Source organism: Salvia splendens, chromosome 20 (assembly GCF_004379255.2).
Source record: "Salvia splendens isolate huo1 chromosome 20, SspV2, whole genome shotgun sequence".
NCBI lineage: Eukaryota > Viridiplantae > Streptophyta > Magnoliopsida > Lamiales > Lamiaceae > Salvia > Salvia splendens.
The window spans coordinates 2942427-2964321 of record NC_056051.1 but is presented as its reverse complement, the minus strand read 5'-3'; the positions used below and the strand labels follow the sequence as shown (position 1 = coordinate 2964321).

The following is a 21895-nucleotide window of genomic DNA, read 5'->3' as shown; positions in this document are numbered from 1 at the left end:
ATGCACCACTTGTCGACGGTGGACAACTGGTCGTGGGCGAGGTGCCGCCGGCTGCATATAACTCTGCATCCATCGATCAACCTCACGGCTCGTATAGGCATCAAGCTCTTCGTTCATCATACGCTCGTACTCATCCGCATCCCCACCACTACCACCGGCATTACTCATTTCTTAAATTGATCTTGTACAGAAAGTAAGGTAGAGAGAGAGTACTCGTTAAAACAAGTGGTGCGAATGAAAATGAGGTTCAACGCGCGTATATATAGTGTTTTGCGAAAAAAAAAAAAAATATTTAAATCCGACGCCGGTTTGGCGCCGATCCGGGAGCCACAATGGCGCCCGTGAGGATCGGCGTGGGAACCGGCGTCAGCGCGGGAATCGGCATGGCGACGCCGATTTTGACGCCGATTTCGCCCACGCCGGTTCCAATGGTTCGGCGTCAAACCGGCGTGGGCGAAAAATCGGCGCTCCGGTGGTGACGCCGACCATTGGAGATGCTCTTACTAGTCCAAGTAAAGGAGTGTGAGAGATGGGAGGGGTTTGAGAGTTTAACGCGTAAAGAGGGTTTTTGAGGTTGGGCGGCGGCGGCACATGTATCACTCAGTTTTTTATCCACTTTTTTTTTACTAAGAAGTTGTTAGTGCATTTACAATGGATTAAAAATTCTATAATCTATTTAGGCATACCGCATACCAAGTTAATAATATATATTGATATTTTCAATTAATAATATATTCCTATAATACTCCCTCTGTTTTGGACGTCTCAGGCTAGGTAAGGTATTTTCTTTTCTAACAATAATTAAGTAGGGAAAATATAAAATAGAAAAAAAAAAGATTTTAAAGCATGAGAAGACTAATCAAAAAGATGATTTTAAAGTACGAGAAGATGATAAAAAGAAAATGAATCAACTACTGGGGAATAAAGGGAGTACAATTTAACTAACTACACACTACTTAAATTCTTATGTCAAAATTGACATGTAATCACTTTGACCGGGATAAGGAGAGTATGAGAACTAAATACATCTAAAAATGAATTTTTTTCTTAATTTGATATCGGACCATAAAATCACGAACTCTAATATAATTCTAGTATTTTTCATGACCCGTAAAATTGGCCTAAGATATCACATACTTGACATTCCATGTATTATTTCCCAACCCACCCCAATTAAGATATTTTTGGTGAATATATTAATAGAGTTTAATATTAGTAGAGCCCAAAAAAAATGTCTCAACTACCTTGGGACGAAGGGATTAAAACTTACTTTTACAATAAAATGTTAATGTGATAAAGTTAGTAGAATGTAGAGTCTATAACAAAAGTAGTAAAAAAGCAAATGATACATTTATTGGTAGACGGACGAAAATGGCAAACTGAAACGATTATCGATGGACGAAGGGAGTAATAATTATGTGCACAATGAATCTTCTTCAATCTTATATTTAACTAAACTAAAACCCTAAACTGCAACTAGTCGGCATTTTTAATAATATATAAATGTGTCTTAAGTTGTGCCAGCCATCATCTAGTATGAATTTGAACACGAATATGATTTAGCCAATCTACAAAAGTGGTTCCTAAACTTGAGACATCCTCATACATGAGGCAAACTGATTCACAAATTAAACGTGACGAGAACAAAGTAAAGTGAAATAGATCCCACAATGTAGAAACTCGAAATTCTACATACCCATTTTAGTGCGACATAAATGTATGAAAACTTAGGCCAACAAGTGGTCCAAAATGCCAAAAGAACTTTTAATTTCAACAACAATTGTCCAAATATCCCCAAACATGAAATTAAAATTTAGTTAAATTTTGGGTCCAACAAAATTTCATAATATTATAAGTACTCCGTAAATGACACCGTGGCCACACCAATATTTATTTCTAGGAGGCAATTGAGATTTTAGTACAATAATAATTGGAATATAAACAATACAAACAGAATGCGATATTTCGATAGTAAATTTTTTATTCAAGTAGTATAAATTATTAATTATAATTATCTCTGGGTAAGGATTGTTCCAGTAGGTATAATTTAATATTTTGTAGAAAAAAAATCATCTTAGACACAAAATTGCCAAAACATATAAAATAATTAAAGGAGCTCCCTATAAAAAAAACTAAAAAGTAAATAATTGCAATAATTATGAAGAATAATTGAAGAAACTGCAAGGGCAAGCAATTGCATGTTGCAAAACAAGAGAATCATATAAAAGTGATCACTCTCTCTCTTCAAAGACACACATTGCCATGTGAAAAATGAAGAGTTAGATCCACTTATATTCTTTATAAACTATGCTTTACCTATCAACAGTGAAAATGATATTAATCAGAATATAGGGCAAATTAATTCCTTGGACGTATTAAAAAAGGGTGTGACTTTGAGGATAAAAAAAATCAGAAATCCAGAAATCCTAATTATATGATATTTACTTTATCTGCTCTATCAAAATTAACTAATGTAAGTAATATTCTTTTCTTGTTGGATTTGAAAATTATAGCACAAATTAATTTTCATCATAAAATTGAGGAGTACATACTAAATTATTTCCCAAAAATATTTACTGTGAATCGCAGGCGAAATATATGATGAGTTTCTATAGATTTGGATCCATCGTATTTAATTTTGTAGGGGTAGATTACACACCCAATAGTATAATTTATAGGCAATTGCATAATAAATTGAATTTATTCAGTGTACAACAATTTTTTTTTTTGTGTAAAAAACACAGAGCCTTGTCACTTGTGCATACAATATACATGTACGAAATGTTTCAGTCAAATTACCTACAAATTGAAAATTATAAATATGCTCGTGGCAATGATAAGTTAAACATACTTGTATTGATCTAAATATGTCATATTTAATTTTTTTAAAATTATTTATATATAATAGTACTACTATGATTTACCAACTATAAGGGCAGTTTAATAAAAGTATGTTCTTATCATGTTTAATTTATTATTTTCTCTAACAAATTGCCTCTGATAATTTATGTACTACTATAAAAATAACATTGCGAATTTTTGTGAACTCAAAAAACCAAGCAAATAATTGGGGTATCAACTTACCACAATGACCAACCAAATTTCATGCTGCCCAACAAATTCTAATCAACTATGCAGCAACTTCTGGAGCTGGACTTCTTTTTTGTACTATTGTCTTTGCTATTTCAATGAACCTTTGATTTTGCCCTTTTAATTTTATACTAGTACAAAAAAAAATTGATCTTTTTATGTAAGAATTACTCCCCTTGTCTCGTTAAAAAAAATCGTTTTTTCTTTTCAGATTGTCTCATTAAAAATAAATATTTTAAAATAACATCATTTATACTTTTTCATCATTTCTTAATTTATTCTCTCTTCGTTAACTTATAAAATAATAGAGTATTACATGTAGAACCTTGTGCTGAAAAATGAATATTTCATTTCTAATGAAACGAATGAAGTAATTTATTGGAACTTAACAAACTTTATAAAGATTACTAATTCTGGTTTCTATATTATCCACTAAGAGATTAGAACGATGATAAATATACCAATGCACTAGTTTTTTTAATGCTCTCACAATTATTGCATATTAATTGGGCAAGGCGTCAATAAAATTTTGAAATTTGTCTAAATTCTAGTATAGATTCTGCAATTTCAAATAATTGTTGAAAAATTAGTATAAAGTTTAAAAATATTTTCAATTTTCACCCAACATAAAAATCTGATCACTTATGTAGAATACTACTATTACTGAATTTTAAATTAAAAGAATCTGATTTATAACATTGTATAACTCGCTAGTAATAAACAGAAAAATCCTTATGGCCATGTTTGGTTGACGGGAAAGTAAAGTTGGCAAGAAAAATAATTCCTAAGGAAAATGAATCCCGGGAATATGATTCCTACTAACTTTACTTTTCTGTGTTTGGAAAATATTAAGATTTTAAATTTTATATTTGCTTTAACCAAACTAAAAAGATACTAAAAATAATTCTTTTATTTTAAAAAAAGAATAATAATATAAAATTCTTAATAAATTATTAATTACAAATAATAATAATTATGTAATTATATTTATTATTACGATGCATGTTTAAATATGGATTATTCATCATAATATTTAATAATAATAATTATTATTATCATAATTATAACTATATTATTATAATATTTATATATAATTTTTATAATAATAATTATTATTATCATTATTATATTTAAAAATATTATAATTGAATAAATTTTATAATTCAAAACTTCACTAAGGCTTTATTGATTAATTATTAATTTACAAAATAATAATAATTATTATATGATTTAAATTATAAAAACATTTTTTAATTGTTTAAGAAATTAATAATAATAATAAATATTATATATAAATATTATAATAATATAGTTATAATTATGATAATTTTAATTATAGTTATTTATTATACTGAAATTAATATGATTTAGTATAATTTTAAATTATTTTGAAAACATTGTAATTAATAAGAATAGTAATAATAATAATAACAATAATAATAATAATAATAATAATAATAATAATAATAATAATAATAATAATAATAATAATAAACTATACGCCCTCCATCCCACAAGAATATGCACTATTTCCTTTTTAGTCCGTCCCACAAGAATATGCACTTTCCACTTTTGGAAAGTCTTTTCTATCTAATGAGGCGAGACTCATTCTCCACTAACAATACTTTAATTATTTTTCTCTCTACCCCTCTATTACTTTTCCAATTTTGCATTAAAACTCGTACCGAACTCAAAATGCATATTCTTTGGGGACGAAGGGAGTACTATATTGCAATAAATATGTAAGAGTCCTAAAACTAAGAAAAAGATTACCAAAGAAAAGTTAAGATTTAGAATCCTGGAAAGTTGTACTAACTTTTCTTGTTCTCGGGATTCTAATTACTTTCTCAGTTTGATTAAAAACTAAAACAAACATAAGAATTTAAAATTTAAGGAATCATATTACTTTCTCAGACAAAATCCTGACAACCAAACATGACCTATATGTTTTTTCGACGACTCCATAAAACACAATATCTTTTTTCACATAAAATAATTAAAAAAATCTAAAATCTATAACTATTTTATTGTTGCATAAAGGGACCATAATTTTACCTAATTTCATAATTTTATCTATCACAAAAAACAAACATAAATTTGAAATCTGCGACTGTGGTGGAATGCCACGCGACCTATTAATTTAGTTGAAAACCACGCGCGTCGGTGGAAATATTTAAAAGGCGCGCGAATATTGAACTACCAGATCCGACGATGCAGCAAAGGCCACGTGTCAGACAGATGGGCACGTACAGCTAAGTGAAAAGACATGGTCACTGCAGTTTCTTTTAGAGCATCTCCAATAACCGGCGTCACCACCGCGACGCCGATTTTTCGCCCACGCCGGTTTGACACCGAACCATTAGAACCGGCGTGGGCGAAATCGGCGTCAAAATCGGCGTCGCCATGCCGATTCCCGCGCTGACGCCGGTTCCGACGCCGATCCTCACGGGCGCCATTGTGCGTCCCGGATCGGCGCCAAACCGGCGTCGGATTTAAAAATTAAAATAAAAATTCGAATTGTTTTTAAAAATTCGAATTTAAAAAAAAATTAAAAATACTATTTATTTATGAAAATTGTTTTTAATATTTAAAAACAATTTTTACAAATAAATTTATATAAGAAATTCGTAATAGCCCATATATATTTAATGGGCTTGCGAATTATGAAACCATTCTAGGTTGTCTCTCTTTTATAGAGACATCCTTGAATGTTTTATGTTCCACATTCGATGTGGGACAAAAACCACTCTAGGTAGTCTCTCTTTTATAGAGATATCCTTGAATGTTTTATGTTTCACATTCGATGTGGGACAAAAATCATTCTAGGTTGTCTCTCTTTTATAGAGACATCCTTGAATGTTTTATGTTTCACATTCGATGTGGGACAAAAATCATAGGTTGTCTCTCTTTTATAGAGACATCCTTGAATGTTTTATGTTTCACATTCGATGTGGGACAAAAATCATTCTAGGTTGTCTCTCTTTTATAGAGACATCCTTGAATGTTTTATGTTTCACATTCGATGTGGGACAAAAATCATTCTAGGTTGTCTCTCTTTTATAGAGACATCCTTGAATGTTTTATGTTTCACATTCGATGTGGGACAAAAATCGTTCTAGGTTGTCTCTTTTTTATAGAGACATCCTTGAATGTTTTATGTTTCCATATAGAAATATTGTACTTTTTAATTTTTGTACTTTTTTTAAATTATTGTAATTTTTTTTAAAATTAATGTACTTTCTAAATTTTAATAGTATTATTCGAATTTCCCGTATTTGTCTCGTAAATTAAATTCCGTATGTTGATACAAGTGTAAATTAAATTATATAATTGTTATTAGTGATGTGGAAAGGTAGTGTGAAGGCTGTGTGAGGGCTATTTGATGTCCAGTTGATGTGGCAAGCTGATGTGGCAGGAGAATTGTAGTGCTGATGATGTGGCAGTGTGAAGCTATTTGATGGCTATTTGACGTCCAGTGCTATTGGAGATGCTCTTAGGTTTGGAAAAAGGAGTATTTAGTTATTTGACAAAATAAATTGGTTCATGTCATTAAAAATGAGACAATCAGATAAATGAAATCAAAACTAAGAGTAATTCTAAGTGATTAATAAATTTTACTCAATAATTAAATACTATAATTAATACTTTATAATTGTAGCTATTAATTTATAAATTTTAAGTGATGGATAAGATATCTTAATTAAAACTCAAATCCTACCCTACTAAAAAAATTCCTAATACTCTAATAAGAAATGTACAAATAGGGTTTGGTATATATTAAACCTAATAATTAAATAGCTAGTCCGCACACTAGCGACGACAGAGATTATGCACTTTAATTTACGAATATACCATTCAAATATTAATTTAGATTTAAAACTAACGTTGGCTCATAGTAATAAAATGATAACTTATTACCCAATATTTATCATTCATTTGGAAATATTATGTACTTCTAATAATAGGAGTATTTATTTAGTACTCCATTCTATATAATTTTCAAAATATTTAGCTATAATGATATTTTTAGTTTTCGCTACACCAGTAAAACTTTGATGATTTTTTTGAAAGTATTGTTACATAATTAAAATGCAATTTGGCATTAGTATAATGTTTTATACTATAAAATTATATATTTGGATAAACTTCCTATTATTTCCGAGATTAACCCATACAAAGATATTTTATTTTTCTAATAGTGTGTGATGGATAGGACATCAAATTGAATTATTTGATTTTAATTGACCAGTCATCATTTATAGCATCTATAATTTTCTTTAAGAAAAGTCTGAAGTTCACTTTCCACGAGTTGAAACACAAATTTAGTACTGTCAAATCGGTCTGAGTTAATTCCTATTGAAATCAATTTGAATTTGATACGATTAAATCATCAACTAATTAAGAAGTATGGTGTGATGTGCTAAATCCAAGTTTTCTTCATATCAACCTAACCGATAAAGTCACCTTCTATATTAATTTTTGTAAATTATAGCCTTTTAATTTTGTATATATCATGATTTGGGAAATAATTGGAACCGGTCAATCTTCACCAAATACTTAATAATCAAATACAGTAATAAAAAAAACGATAAATATAATTGACTAATGACAAAGTTTGGGTTACAGCTTATGAATGTAGTAGAATTTATCTGCCGACACTCACGTGATTGGCCATCTGAAAAAATTGTATAGTAAAAGTATTACGAAGTAATTTTTATTTATAATCAATTGTTTTATATTTCCACACAATTGACTATATTTATTAAATCAGTTTTCACAATATGCATATGATGACATAGTGCGACAACTTTAACCGATAAACATTAAAAAATATATTTATAAATAAACTTATTATATAGTGTATACATTTGTATGTTATATTTTGTGGACTTTAAATATATGTTTTTTTGGATAACAATCTTATTAAAGAGAATATTGAAGAGGAGGTAGTTTTATGTGCGACATACTCCCTCCGTCCCGCACTACTTGCACTTATTTCCTTTCTGGGCGTCCCAAGTTATTTGCACTCTTTTCATTTTTAGTAACAATTTATACCTACAGCCGTAATTGTTGACTTTGTCTATCACTCATTCTTTATTCTCCGTGCCTAAAAGGAAAGGTGCGAGTAGTGCGGGACGGAGAGAGTATTAAATAAGTAGTATATTAATTTTCAATAGTTGGTTTCTTTAATTGAATAGTTTTCGAGTAGTAAATAAAATTTAATGTTTTATGGCCCAGAAGAGCAATGGGAAGGTAAGAAATGTTTTAATATTCTGAAATTATGTCAGAATAGAATGAATTGTATGCTGTTGTTGCTTCGCCATCATTTCGATTTTCCCTTTTAATAATTACCATGTTTTTCATTTTATTTTATTTTATTTTATAAATTTATCTATGTCAGAATAGAATGAAATTAAGTGGACTTTGTAGTTTATGTAAAGATAATTATAAATTAACTAGTAGTACTATTCTAGAATCCACGTACAATTAGTAACCATTTGTGATCAAATAATCTAAATATTAAAAGTTTAACTTTTAATTAACGAATAATTTAATTTAGTAATTACAAAATTAATAAAAAAAAATTTAAGTGTGGCTGCTGGGATTCGAGCCCAGGTCTCCACGGCCACAACGTGGAATTCTCACCACTAAACTACAGCCACTTAATGACAAAACCGTTAAAATATTATATTTAGTCTAACTTAATTACTACTAGTAGCAAACTAATTAAGTTGCTACAAACCAAAAAAACAAGGAGCTAATTCCAAGAAAGCATTGTTAAATGTGTTGTTTTACACTGAATTTTTTAATTTGCTTATTTAATCACTGACTTTTCATATCTCGAAAATAAAGGTAACTTACAATGATAAGGATTACATGAAAAATGAAAAGTTCTTGGTAATTGCTACTTCTATCTATTTTGCACCAAAACCACTACATCTAATATTGCAATAATTCATTTTCAAAAGAAAAAGATAGTGCTAGTTAAAAAGGTAGTAGTACTAAGTTTTCCAATAAATTCACGGAAATGTACATAAAATTATATAGTATGTAAATTGAATTAGTACACTAATTCAAAACTCATTATTTTATTTTATTATATTAGTACTTCTTAATTGTGAATATTATAAGTTAAATCCATGAAGGTAGATAAAATAATAAAGTTAAAATGAACATTTGGAAACTTTCTTATAATAGATTAGTAGTATTAATAATGATATACCATACACCAATGTTATTAACGCTCTCTTGGAAACCGGAATGGATCACCTCATACTTTGCATAATACATTTTATAATACACTATTAAATAGTTGACAAGTGAAACCTATTTTATGGTTAAAAATGTTATTTTTGGAAATTATTCCCTTTACTTTCTTACTACCATATTTAATTAAAATAATTTTGTTAACTCTGGTTAAACAAATATTATAAGTCAAATTTTACTTTTTTAAAAAGATTTATATGAGAAAATTAACTTTTACGTATTCTGAAAAATATAAAAATGTCAAAATTTTTCCTTTTTATTTATTTTTTTATTTTACTTTGATGATTTATCTTTTAATATCACTAAAAGAATGTCGCTCTTATATAAAATTGTGAATACTAAAGCTTGATCAAATTTTATGTTTTATATCGCTATTATCTCAATATAAAATTTATTATATATATTCTATAAAAATAAATGTAAAATTTTATTAAGTTAAAAAAGGTTGACATAATTAGTTGACTATATTTTTTTAAAAATTCGGTTTCATTATAATAGAATCAACTAATTATATCAAAAAAAATTAATTAATTAAAATTTTGTAATTATTTTTATGGAGTACTATATTTTTTTATATTATTTTGTATTTCGATAATAGCTATATAAAACATGATATTTGGTCAAATTCTAGTTAATTGCATTTTTATATAAGATCGACAAATTTACAATATTAAAAACTATATAATCTCAATAAAATTAGAAAAGAAATAAAAAAGAAATTTTAAATTTGATAGAATACATAAAAAATTAATCTTTTTATATAAATATTTTGAAGTAAATAAAATTTGACTTATTAAATATTTTTAACAATTTACGTAGATTCTTTTATTAAATATAAGCAAAAGTGCATGAAATAACAAAAATAGGGAATAATTTCTAGAAATAACTTTTTTAACTATAAAATAGGTTCCACTTGTCAACTATTTAATGGTGTATTATAAAATGTATTAGGGAAGGTATGAGGTGATCCCTTCCGATCACCGGCTACTCCTAAGTCCTATTACAGTATCAGAAATTAATACGCTAGCAAATACTATTCATTTAATGAGCTTCAGTTGAATTAGTTTGTCATAAAAAATTATTTTATTGATAGAATACTATGTTCTGCAACGGCATAAATCAATTTCTAAAGTCAATGAAATCGAAAATAAACTAAATGTATAAAGTTTAGTAGTTTTAGAACCAGTGTCATTAAATGGATAAATTATTTAAATCTTTACTCATTTTTGTAGTTGGACATGTCCTTGTCATTCATTGGTGTTGAAGACAATTTAACTCATTTGTCGTGCAATTTATGTCGACATTCAAAGTTTTACTGTAAAATAAGTTTATTGTTTTGAAATTAGATGTGCAGACACACCAAATTTTTTATAGAACCTTGATATCTCATGTACTTAGATGAGAGATTTATAGAATAGGTATTTTTTAACCAAAAATGTTACTACTTTGTAGCGTAACCAAAACTTTAAACTAAACTAGAAAGTAATCAAGATGCATAATTCTATCAAACAATAAAACCTATGCAAGATTTCAAAATAATTAAAAAAATAAAATAAACCAAGCAAACGGAATAATTAAAATATAACAATATTATTGACCAGCTTAAGGATATTATAAATAGGAATGATTTGGCAATGAAAAATTAAAATTGAAGTGTGGCTGCTGGGATTCGAGCCAAGGTCTCCACGGCCACAACGTGGAATTCTTAGAGCATCCATAGTGGGACGGATGTCCCAGCGGACATCCTGATCTATGGACGGATGTCCCAGCGGACATCCTGACGAACTTCCCAAAAACACCTCCTGTTACGTCATAAGGACATCCCACTGCACTGCCACGTCATAAGGACATCCCACTGCACAATGGCGGACATCCCCAAGGACATCCCGACGGACATCCACAATAATAAAAATTCACAAATTTACAAAATTAAACAATTTACGGAATTAAAATTTCGACACGAATACGGATAAATGAAAGTATAGAGAGAGAAAATCGTTAAAACAAGTGAAGCGAATGAAATGAAGTTCAACGAGCCGTATATATAGAGTTTTTTTATATATAAAAAAAATCGGGACGTCCGCCGGGCGTCGTCGGAAATCCGCGGACGAAATGAAATGAAGTTCACGACGGACGTCCCGACGGACGTCGTCGGAAATCCGCGGAACTCCGATGTCCGCAAGCGACGTCCGCGTCCACTGGTCGCTCGTCTAATGGCGGACGTCCGGCACGCCGGGACACCCGCCGCTGCGGATGCTCTTACCACTAAACTACAGCCACTTCACGTCAACAACTTTCATTATTAAGTATAATTACCAACCTTCTGCAATTGAGTTATTAGTTTTCAATCCGCTTAGGTAGGTTGCTATCTCATTATTGTATGAGTATGATTATCCCTCTACGTTTAAGTTATGAGATTATTTCAGTTGGAAGAGTGATTATAACTCATTATCATAAGATTATCCATTTTGGATTTAGTTGTTAGATTCAATCTCATGAACCAAACATAATAGTACATATTTAATTATGAAATTTAATCTTTTAAACTGAATGAGCTTTTAAAGTTGAGTCATACTCGGTCTTCAATTATTTATTTTATTTTCTTCAAAAATTTTCACATTACATTATTCTATCCCCTAATTTAATTTATGCCAAGTTAAACTCAACAAACGTTCACTCCTATTTGTACAAAAAAATTAAAAAAAAAACACCTCAATTATGGTGGAACGAAGGGGATAGCATTTTTTATCCGAGCCGAGCAGCTATATTCTTCACATCCAAAATGCTTCAAGTTCAATTATTGAAAACATATAGATAGCATTCTCGTAGAATCAACTTCATAATTGATGCAATGATGATTGTGAATGTGAATCCAAACTCCACCACCCTTTACACTACATCAATAGTTTCTCAAGTAAAAGCGTGTAAAATGTCGTCTCAAATGAAGTGACGAGAGTTATTAAAAAAAAAACAAAAGGTAACATCACTTATTTTAGTGAAATGTGTATTCGACCTCAGATGATTTACATGGTACAATTAATCTATCTATTACTCTTAGTTTTAACTCAATGTTAAGGAGGATCAATTAACTTAACACACAACATGATAATACAGCCTCTGATTCAGATATCTCTTTTGTATTTCTAAATTTATACCACTTTGTCCAGTCTATCTCTCTCTACTCTGCTTCATCACACATTTAATCTTTATCCCACTGCTAAATAAACCTCACAGCATTGGCTAATACTGTTTCTGGAATTCCCACGCTGTCATCGTCATCCTATGTCACCCAAAACACTCATCACTAGATTGACCGAACTTTCTGCAACCGTCGTGGCCTTCGCTTCTCTGCTACCGGAATCACATTCTCCATAAGCTACAACAACATACAAGCACAGCATCACTCGTCAGATAAATATGTATGATCAGCCTATGTGACTCAAAAATCAAAATCACTTGGAGCTTTTTCTAGAAATTTAACAACATGAGAGAGAGAGAGAGAGAGAGTCTCGGTGTTATTGACAAGCTATTCAATATGGGAGATAAAAAGTTACTCCCTCCGTGCCACAATAGTAGAGTTATTTCATTTTCTACACTCGTTTTGGAAAAATGATAAGAAATAGTTAAAGTGGACAAAGAGTAAAGTAAAAAAAAGAATAATGTAGAGAAGACTATTTCTTATCATTTTTTCAAAACGAGTGTAGAAAAGACTCTACTACTGTGGAGCGGAGGGAATATATTTTTGTATGTTGAATATATGAAAATGTAAAAATGTTTCCTGATAAAGCTATTTATGGATGAAAATGCATACCTGCTTAAGCCTCTTCTTTGTCCGCTCTGCCTGTAATTGGAAATGGCATGAACATTATATTTGTGAGAATAGGAAAGTTGTAAAAATATAAGATGGACAATCTTCAGACCAAACAACTATAAATGGCATAAATCAATTTCTTAGACCACAGTAAATATAAGATATGCTGATAGACAGTACCATTAAAGAAATTACATATAGCACAATATAGCTCATCAAAACTAGATTTCCACCCCTTACAAAAAAAAGAAGTTAATTACCTTTAATTAAGCACAGAAAAGTACAAATTGATGAAGCATAGACTATGTCAAAGTAAACCTAGAGTAACAGCTAGAGGCTGATCATAAGCACTTGGATAAATACCAATCAGAAGCTCATAATGATTTGCATAAATCTCAAGTGGCTCAATCCCCAAAATTCACAAACATTTTCTTGTATTCTTATAAATCTAAAATCTATTTTGCAGAACTAGATTTTTTTGGCCATACAGCTTTAAAACAAGTAAGCACACAGCAATTTTGATATCTGAAACGAATAAAAAATGAAACAAAGAAAATCATGACTTAGACACCTTTTCCCTTATATAAACTGGTCTGTCATTAGAATAATGATAATGATTTCAAGAAAGACTTCAAAGATATCGATTGCTTCAATGAAAAAAAACATAAAATACAGTATATCATACTCCAGGCAGTGGTTCAGCCAGGAGGACTACTTTAACTTGCAGTCCACTCTGTAAATTACAAATTAAATTAACTTATGTTATAGTATAATATAATACTCCGTCCGTTTCCAAAGAATATGCATTTTGGATTCGGCACGGGTTTTAATGCAAAATTGAAAAAGTAAAAGAGAGGTAGAGAGAAAAAATAATTAAAGTATTGTTAGTGGAGAATGGGTCCCACCTCATTAGAGTGAAAAGAGTTTTCAAAATTAGAAAGTGCATATTCTTGTGGGACGGACTACAAAAGGAAAGAGTGCATATTCTTGTCGGACGGAGGGAGTAGCATAATACAAACAGTAATATGCACCCACAAAATAACATTCAACTTATGCTTGTCAGCCCGTTTGCCTTAAAACATAGTACTGCTAGTACCATTGAGCCCATCAACATTCACATATAAAAAGCCGAGGTAACGCCATTCAGATCAGAAATGCACTTTTCTGCCACTCTTCTTTATACAAATTTCCACTTCCTCCCAACGTTATCATGGCACTCTCAAATCAGTTAGAAAATCTAGAGCAGATATATATTTCTAAGAAAAAAATTCCTATTTTTCTTCTACCACAAATTAATTTCAAAATGAATAAAATGTAGTATGAATTTAGAATTACCATTGTTGATAAATTTGTGGCTACAGGGATTTCCAAGTTTACTTAAAATTCATGGCTTGGATCAGAAACTTCAATTTGAGAAGATAATCAGTAACCAGTAAGAGAGGCATAAAGCATAACTATTCCCAAAGAATAATCCCTTTTTTCCAGAAATTACTAGAGCAGATCAACATTCACATATAAAAAGCCCATCAACATTCACATATAAAAAGCCGAGGTAACGCCATTCAGATCAGAAATGCACTTTTCTGCCACTCTTCTTTATACAAATTTCCACTTCCTCCCAACGTTATCATGGCACTCTCAAATCAGTTAGAAAATCTAGAGCAGATATATATTTCTAAGAAAAAAATTCCTATTTTTCTTCTACCACAAATTAATTTCAAAATGAATAAAATGTAGTATGAATTTAGAATTACCATTGTTGATAAATTTGTGGCTACAGGGATTTCCATGGCTTGGATCAGAAACTTCAATTTGAGAAGATAATCAGTAACCAGTAAGAGAGGCATAAAGCATAACTATTCCCAAAGAATAATCCCTTTTTCCCAGAAATTACTAGAGCAGATCATCCAGTTTTGGGCAATTCAAAATGGCGTTTCCTGATTAAATCGCAGGATGGTTATTTGGTAGTTGGCACTACTAAACTGGACACTGAACCATAGTCCAGTTAGGAAAAATAGTAGAAGTGCCATGGGTAAATGGGATGGGTTGTAGGTTAATGGGCTGAAAATGGCAAAACGACCGTCATGGCGTCATCAAAATCAACCACAAATCATCGTAGCGATGGCGCTTTTAAAAAGTATCGCCACAGAAAAGCGCCATGGCAGATATTTAATAACACTTCTCATTTAGTAAACAACTGTCACTACCAATTTCCTAAAATGCATTTATATTTCGAATCAGTGGCCATGCTTTATTTAGTAAGCTGTGTGTGTGTGTGTGTGTGTGAGAGAGAGAGAGAGAGAGTTGGATATACATTTTACATAAATGCGTGACATCAATGTTACTTATTAGAGAAAAGCACACACACACTACGCAAATTTGAATTATTATCGTTATATGTAGTACTCCCTCTATTCACAATTTCCACAAATAAGGAAATGGATTTAGTAAACTTAGAAAAGCGAAAGAACCTGCATTTTCCAAGTATACCCTTAATTTACATATCCAGATCGAAAGATCGGTAACTTCAGAAATGAATTGAGTAGGGGTACATTAAGGGAAAAAAATTAATACTCCACCATTACCAATAAAAGTGGACTACAATTATTAAAATGGAAATAACGTCATAACCTAAACTATCTTTGCTGTGATGAGTTAGTATGTAAAAGAAGAACACAATCTTTCTTGCCAGGATGGACTTGATTTCCATTAGCAAGATAGGCAGGCTTTGTTCTTGAGGGACATGCCTAAATCGGATAGACAACCATTGCAGACTGGTTGTCTTGCCCAACTTCAATTCCATAAGGATATTACCCATTCTAAGTAAAGACAGGGAAACTCATCTACGTTCGCCAAAACCCCATTTTAGCCAAATGAAAGGAACAAGATACTCAGTACACATTTTTTGCTCTCTCTACTTATCATACACTCTTTTTCTTTGCTTACACACACTGCTAGCATAACTATCTTTTTCTGACAGAATTACGGCAAGTAAAAATATTGGACACTGCAAGTAGTATAACTAATTAGTTCTGACAATCACGCATACAAAATTGTAGTGAATGATGTGTAAAACACCGCAGTGGAAGAACCAATCAAAGAGATGACTCCTTGCCCTCACCAATAACCTCAGTGTCTAAGAGCATGCTAGATATCCATTTACTGATAAATACTACTACAATGCTCGGGCTAAGAGATCGGGGGCACGCATGGAATAAACTTTGCAGCTTAGTAAGTTATACGGCAAAATACTCGTCTGAGGTGAAAATAGAAATACCAACAGCGAAGGGACCATCAAGATAATTCGACAGCTACAAATGACAAAACAACATACAAGGAAATGCTATGTCCTTACATGGCAACTAATTATTCTTACTTAAAAAAATACGTATTATGTAAAAAAGATGATACTAATTAATAACCAAGCAAAAGACGAAAACATTGCTATGTTCGATTGAGCTTTGATACACTAAATACAAAAATATACTTGAATCATCTCAATAGACCTTAAATACATGCAACGTAAGTTGTTGAAGAGAATTATCAACCAATCCAAAATATTTGCACAAAACAGGAAAACAAGAATTCCATAGCCAACACATGTAAACTGAGATTACCTTCTCTTTTAGCAGCTGCTCAATTTCTTCCTCCAGTCTCACTGCCATTGACTCCAATTCGACTTGATACGCCTAAAAAATCACAATAAAGAAAGATCATTAAAGACCAGGCAAAGGCTCATCACTAGAAACTATCCAGAAAGCACAAATTTCCACCTGCTTACGCTCTCTAGACCTAGCCGCAGACTCCCGGTTCTTGATCATCCTTCTCTGCCTTTGCTGCGCCGCCTTATCCATGGGTTCCAACAAACTCAAACTTCTCCTCCCTCTCCCTCGACCCAAACCCCCAGCATCCAACCCCCCACTCAGTGCCCCTCCTATCACACCCGAACCACTCTCGAAACTGTAAAACCTTCCAATTAAGCCTTCCTCCTTCACCTCCACACTTCTTATCTTCACATCCTCGTCCTCGTCCACCTCATCCTCACCGGCCTTGGCCAAAAAATCCTCCAGAGTCATCATCTCTTCCTTAGGCTGCTTCTCACACTTTTTCCCCGCCACAATCTCCCTCCACACATCATCCACCGTTTTCCTAGCCATCTTCGGCGGCTCCCTCTCTCCATCGCTAATCGGAGCAACCGCCCCAGCCGCGTCTAAACGCGCGATCTCCGCATTCAACAACGTACTCGAACCACTCTCCGCAGCCGAACTTATTCCCACGCGAGCATTGCTCAAAAATCCGGAGGCTAAATCATTGCTGCCGCTATCAACCCTAAGGAAATCTACAGTCGAGGAGGTGGAAGCGCACGCCGAGAGCTTGCGCTTGAGATCCGAATCGCACGATGTCGAAGAAGCCATGAACTCCGACGACGACGCCATTACACAATCAAACCTTCGATCAATTCAGCACGCATCGAACTTGATCGAACCAAGCATTTCCCTTTCACGCGCAAAATGTGTATGATGCATCACCTCATACACACAAAATCACACATACTTTTATACCGTGTGATGGTTGAAGGTATGGACAACCTACCTAGGGTTTTGGAGAGCTTGGATTTTGACAATTGGATGCCAATTTAGGGATATTGACGTGTTCGCTGGTAAGAGGCTGAAATCACTGTTGCGCTGTTTCAAAACGATTCTTGTTGGAACTGGACGAAATTGCAGGACTTAATACCAGAGGAGAAGGCTTCGTTTTGACTGGAAATAGTGCTGATCTTTGGCAAAAAGTCGTGCTTATTACTAGGCGACTTTGGATATACATCTAATCATAATATTGAAGTATAGTATAATATTCATTCTGTTATTGACGTTGATAATAGAGTGTTTTATTGGGGTGAACTAAAATCAAAAGCTATGGTGAATGTTATTTGTATATTTATGATTTTCTCGTGAAAATTAATACTCCCTCTGTCGTCGATTAATTGTCACTCTTTGACCGGGCAAGTGTTTTAAGAAATGTAAAGAAAAGTCGGTTAAAAAAGTTAGTGGAATGTGAGACCCACTTTTTTATATTGGTTTATAATAAAATGTGAGTGAAGTGAGTTAGTGGAATGTGAGATCTACTTACCATTTATGGTAAAAATGAAGTGTGATAATTATTGAGGGACGGACTGAAATGGAAAAGAGTGACAATTAATCGGGGATGGAGGGAGTATTATTAAAGGTTTGTAGTGAAAGGATTTACTATATTTTAGGTATTGTTTCAGTGTTTCAGACATTTTTATTTTATTTTATTTTATTTTATTTGTCTTTTTGTAGTGAAAGGATTTATTATGATTTAGGGATTGTTTTATTCTTTCATACGTTTACGTGAAAATGTGTTGCTTCGTCCGGACCCCTGCAATGGGGGAGGATAGGCTGGGGGATGCAAAAATTGGTTGATCATCCACGGAGGATGGATCAGGCGCTGAGGATGGGGGGAGCATCGTCCGTCCATCTGCAGTGGCGAACAATAAGACGGAGGATGCATTAGGCGGACTATCCTCCGCCCCATTATGAATGCTCTTATTACCCACTAAATTTAGCAAGCTATCAAGTCAGCTAACAAGTTTCGAATCGAACTAACATCCATAGTTACATAATTTTAATATATCTTACATATTTTAGTTCTAAGCATATGTTTATTTTACAGTTTGAGATTTTAGTTCTAAGAAGAAATTTATTAAAAGAAAAACATTTTTATTTATTTTACAGTTGAGCATAAATAACATAAAACAAATGAAAATATTTTTCTTTTAATAATGAACAGATGTCAAAATCTAGATAATTGAAAATAAGAAAATCAAGTCTAAAGAATGTTGACGTGAATATAGTGTTTAAGTTGGTCCGTTGCACGATTCCTCGCAAATACTTCATCTTCCACATGGTTGCGATCCCACGGCATATAATAGCGAATCTCGAAACATTGTGCATTACCGTGTTTGACAAAGTGTTCAATCATTTCAAGATGGTTAAACCCACCATGATAATCAACAAACTCGACTTTCTTGATGTGATAACAAGCTTCCCAAACTTTATTCTCTCTCTTATACTCTACCAAAACCTACCATAGTTGCACTCATAACACTTACTACCATAACACCTTTTGTCCATATCTCGATGTGTTACTGATACAAACCAAACATGAGAACTCATCCCAAAAGACTAACCTGTTAGGAGAGAGAGCCCATTTAGTCTATATACCCCACATCAGTTGTTCTCACAACCGATGTGGGAATTGAGTCCGTAATATTCGACCTTCCTTTAAGGGCCAACGTCCTCGTTGGTCACGGTTGGTTCTTTGCTAGGCCACCACTCCGAGTTCTCGTTGGTCACGGCGGATTCTTTGCCCGGCCACCACTCCGAGCGGTCCCAAACACACTCCTTGGTCACGGCGAGTTCGTTGCCCTGCCACCACTCCGAGCCGTTTGGGCTCTCAATGAAAACACCAATTGATACAGACCAAACATGAGAACTCATCCCAAAAGACTAGTCTGTTAGGAGAGAGAGCTCATTTAGTCTATATACCCCATATCAGTTGTTTTCACAACCGATGTGGAAATTGAGTCCGTAACAGTTACCTTTTGGCTTTTATTGAAAAAAAGCAAGTCATATATATGAGCTGAATAGTGAAGGATGTTATCCATGAGCAGGTTAACGATGCATTTTCGAAGGACCTTCACCATGATAGTCACTTAGCATCCAAGTGAGTCACAAATTATTTTGTCACACCCCTTACTCATTATAGCTTAATACTAACACATTTAACCATATTTCTTATGGATTCTTTACTACATTATCCATGAGGCTAAACTGCTTTTCTAAATAATTCTTATTTAATATATTTATTATTTGTTTTTAATAAAATTTTACAACGCGACTAAGTCATACTTAATACAAATTTATTTCAACTAAAATTCTAATTATGCATCAGGGACAAAAAAAAACTATTTATTTTATTTCATTTGTTTTCCTTTAATTATGAATATACGAAAATTGAAGTGGGTCTGAAAATGGCCCCTAAAAAAGTACTGGAAATGTTATTCTAGATGAGATATTCATTTGGCCAAACGAAGAAATAAACACTCCACGCATAACATCAAATATTGGAGTATTGATCATAATATTAATTGGCTTGAAAGGAAAATATAGTAATACGAGTGGCTACAATTGATATTATTATTTAATTAGACAGTTGTCGTGAAAATGAAAAGCCACGTAGGATTAAACGTATATTGGCCATGTAATCCGTCATTATGAGAATCTAGAAACATTATAGCTTTCAACAAATGTTTATCTGCCAAACAATTTGCACAATCTAGACCATACAATATATTCCTTAAATTTTACTTTATTATTATTATTATTATTATTATTATTATTATTAATTATTAGTATTATTATTAATGACACTCCTTCAGTTCATTTGACGTGTTTTTTTAACTAGATTTTATGGTAATTAATTAAGTTCGTGTCAGTGTATTTGAATCTGCATTAAGAAGAGATGAGATAAAAAAGATTAGCATTCCAGTCAGTTATATGGAGTATATATTAATTTATTTATATATCTCATACTTAATTTAACTATTTTTGAGAAAATTACTATAGAAGTGCTAGTTATTTTGGTGTCTCACCCACATTTCTTTTTATTTTTTATTAATTTAAAATTTTTATATTAATTAAGATAATTAGTTAGGATCTACTAATCCAATTAGGACTTATACTATTTTGTGTTCTTTTTCAATTTTCGACTTACATGTTTATGTTAGAGAATTGAAATTGGTAGTATTAAGTATTAACCAAATTAAGGTCATGACTTAAAGAAAAGGTTACTGGGCATAAAAGAGATCGATATTAACCACATACATTACTTAAATTATTACATCTATACATGCTATGCACCCTCTCTTATTAAATCACCATTCATACAATCCAAGCCACATCTAATTAACTAATTAATCAATTAATTACATCTTCCACAAGTCTCTCTCTCATCATCCACGTACACTAGAAACTTCCCTCAAGTAAATGACGTGACTTGCTTCACATACACACACACACACCCCACAAATAAACATGTAGTCTACCTCAAATTGCATGCTTTCTCCTTTAGCCTTTCCTCCTTTGACACACTAAAACTTTACAAACAAACAAACTAAACTCATCCCCAAAAACAACTATACCATCCTTTTCAAGAAATCAACACAACTACTTCATTCATTATACCCATACCTCAACAATGATGAAGATCAACGTCGACAACGAGTATCTCTGCGCGGTCAGGACAAAATCCTTCGCGGATTTCTTCCTGCACGCCCAGCTACTCCTCTTGCCCTCGTCCCCGTCCGACCTCCTTCTGAATCCGAGACAGGAAACAGTAGCTTCACTCCTGAAGTCCTCGGGAAATTCAAGAGAGTTGAATTCGGTCTTATTTGACTACTTCAGGATCAGTGCAGAGGCCTCGCGCCTCTGCACTTATCTGCTCAAACCCCTAATCCACCTCCAAACCATCTACAGAAATATCAGCAACGATAAAATCATCGATCCAAACACGATATCCGGACTCCTGGGCGGCCCCCTTCCCTCGGGCCTCGACAGGGGAGGGTTCGAGGAGGTCCAGGAGAGGCAGGGGCGGGTGCTGCAGCGGCTGAGGTCGAGCAGGATGAAAATGGCGGGAAAATTGAGG

General features: G+C 32.4%; 1 protein-coding gene and 1 non-coding gene across 2 annotated transcripts; both read right to left on the bottom strand.

Moving 5' to 3' along the window:
- Window positions 1–8681: 8681 nt before the first annotated feature.
- Window positions 8682–8753, bottom strand: TRNAH-GUG. Its single transcript has one exon. It is a non-coding gene; the product is annotated as a tRNA-His (tRNA).
- Window positions 8754–12319: 3566 nt separating this feature from the next.
- Window positions 12320–17957, bottom strand: LOC121781232 (G-box-binding factor 4-like). Its single transcript, XM_042178959.1, has 4 exons — window positions 16942–17957; window positions 16786–16857; window positions 13169–13198; window positions 12320–12733 (listed from the first exon to the last, which is right to left on the bottom strand). The coding sequence occupies exons 1-4, from the start codon at window positions 17602–17604 to the stop codon at window positions 12662–12664; spliced, it is 837 nt and encodes a 278-aa protein (XP_042034893.1). The 5' UTR covers window positions 17605–17957; the 3' UTR covers window positions 12320–12661.
- Between the last annotated feature and the right edge of the window lie 3938 nt (window positions 17958–21895).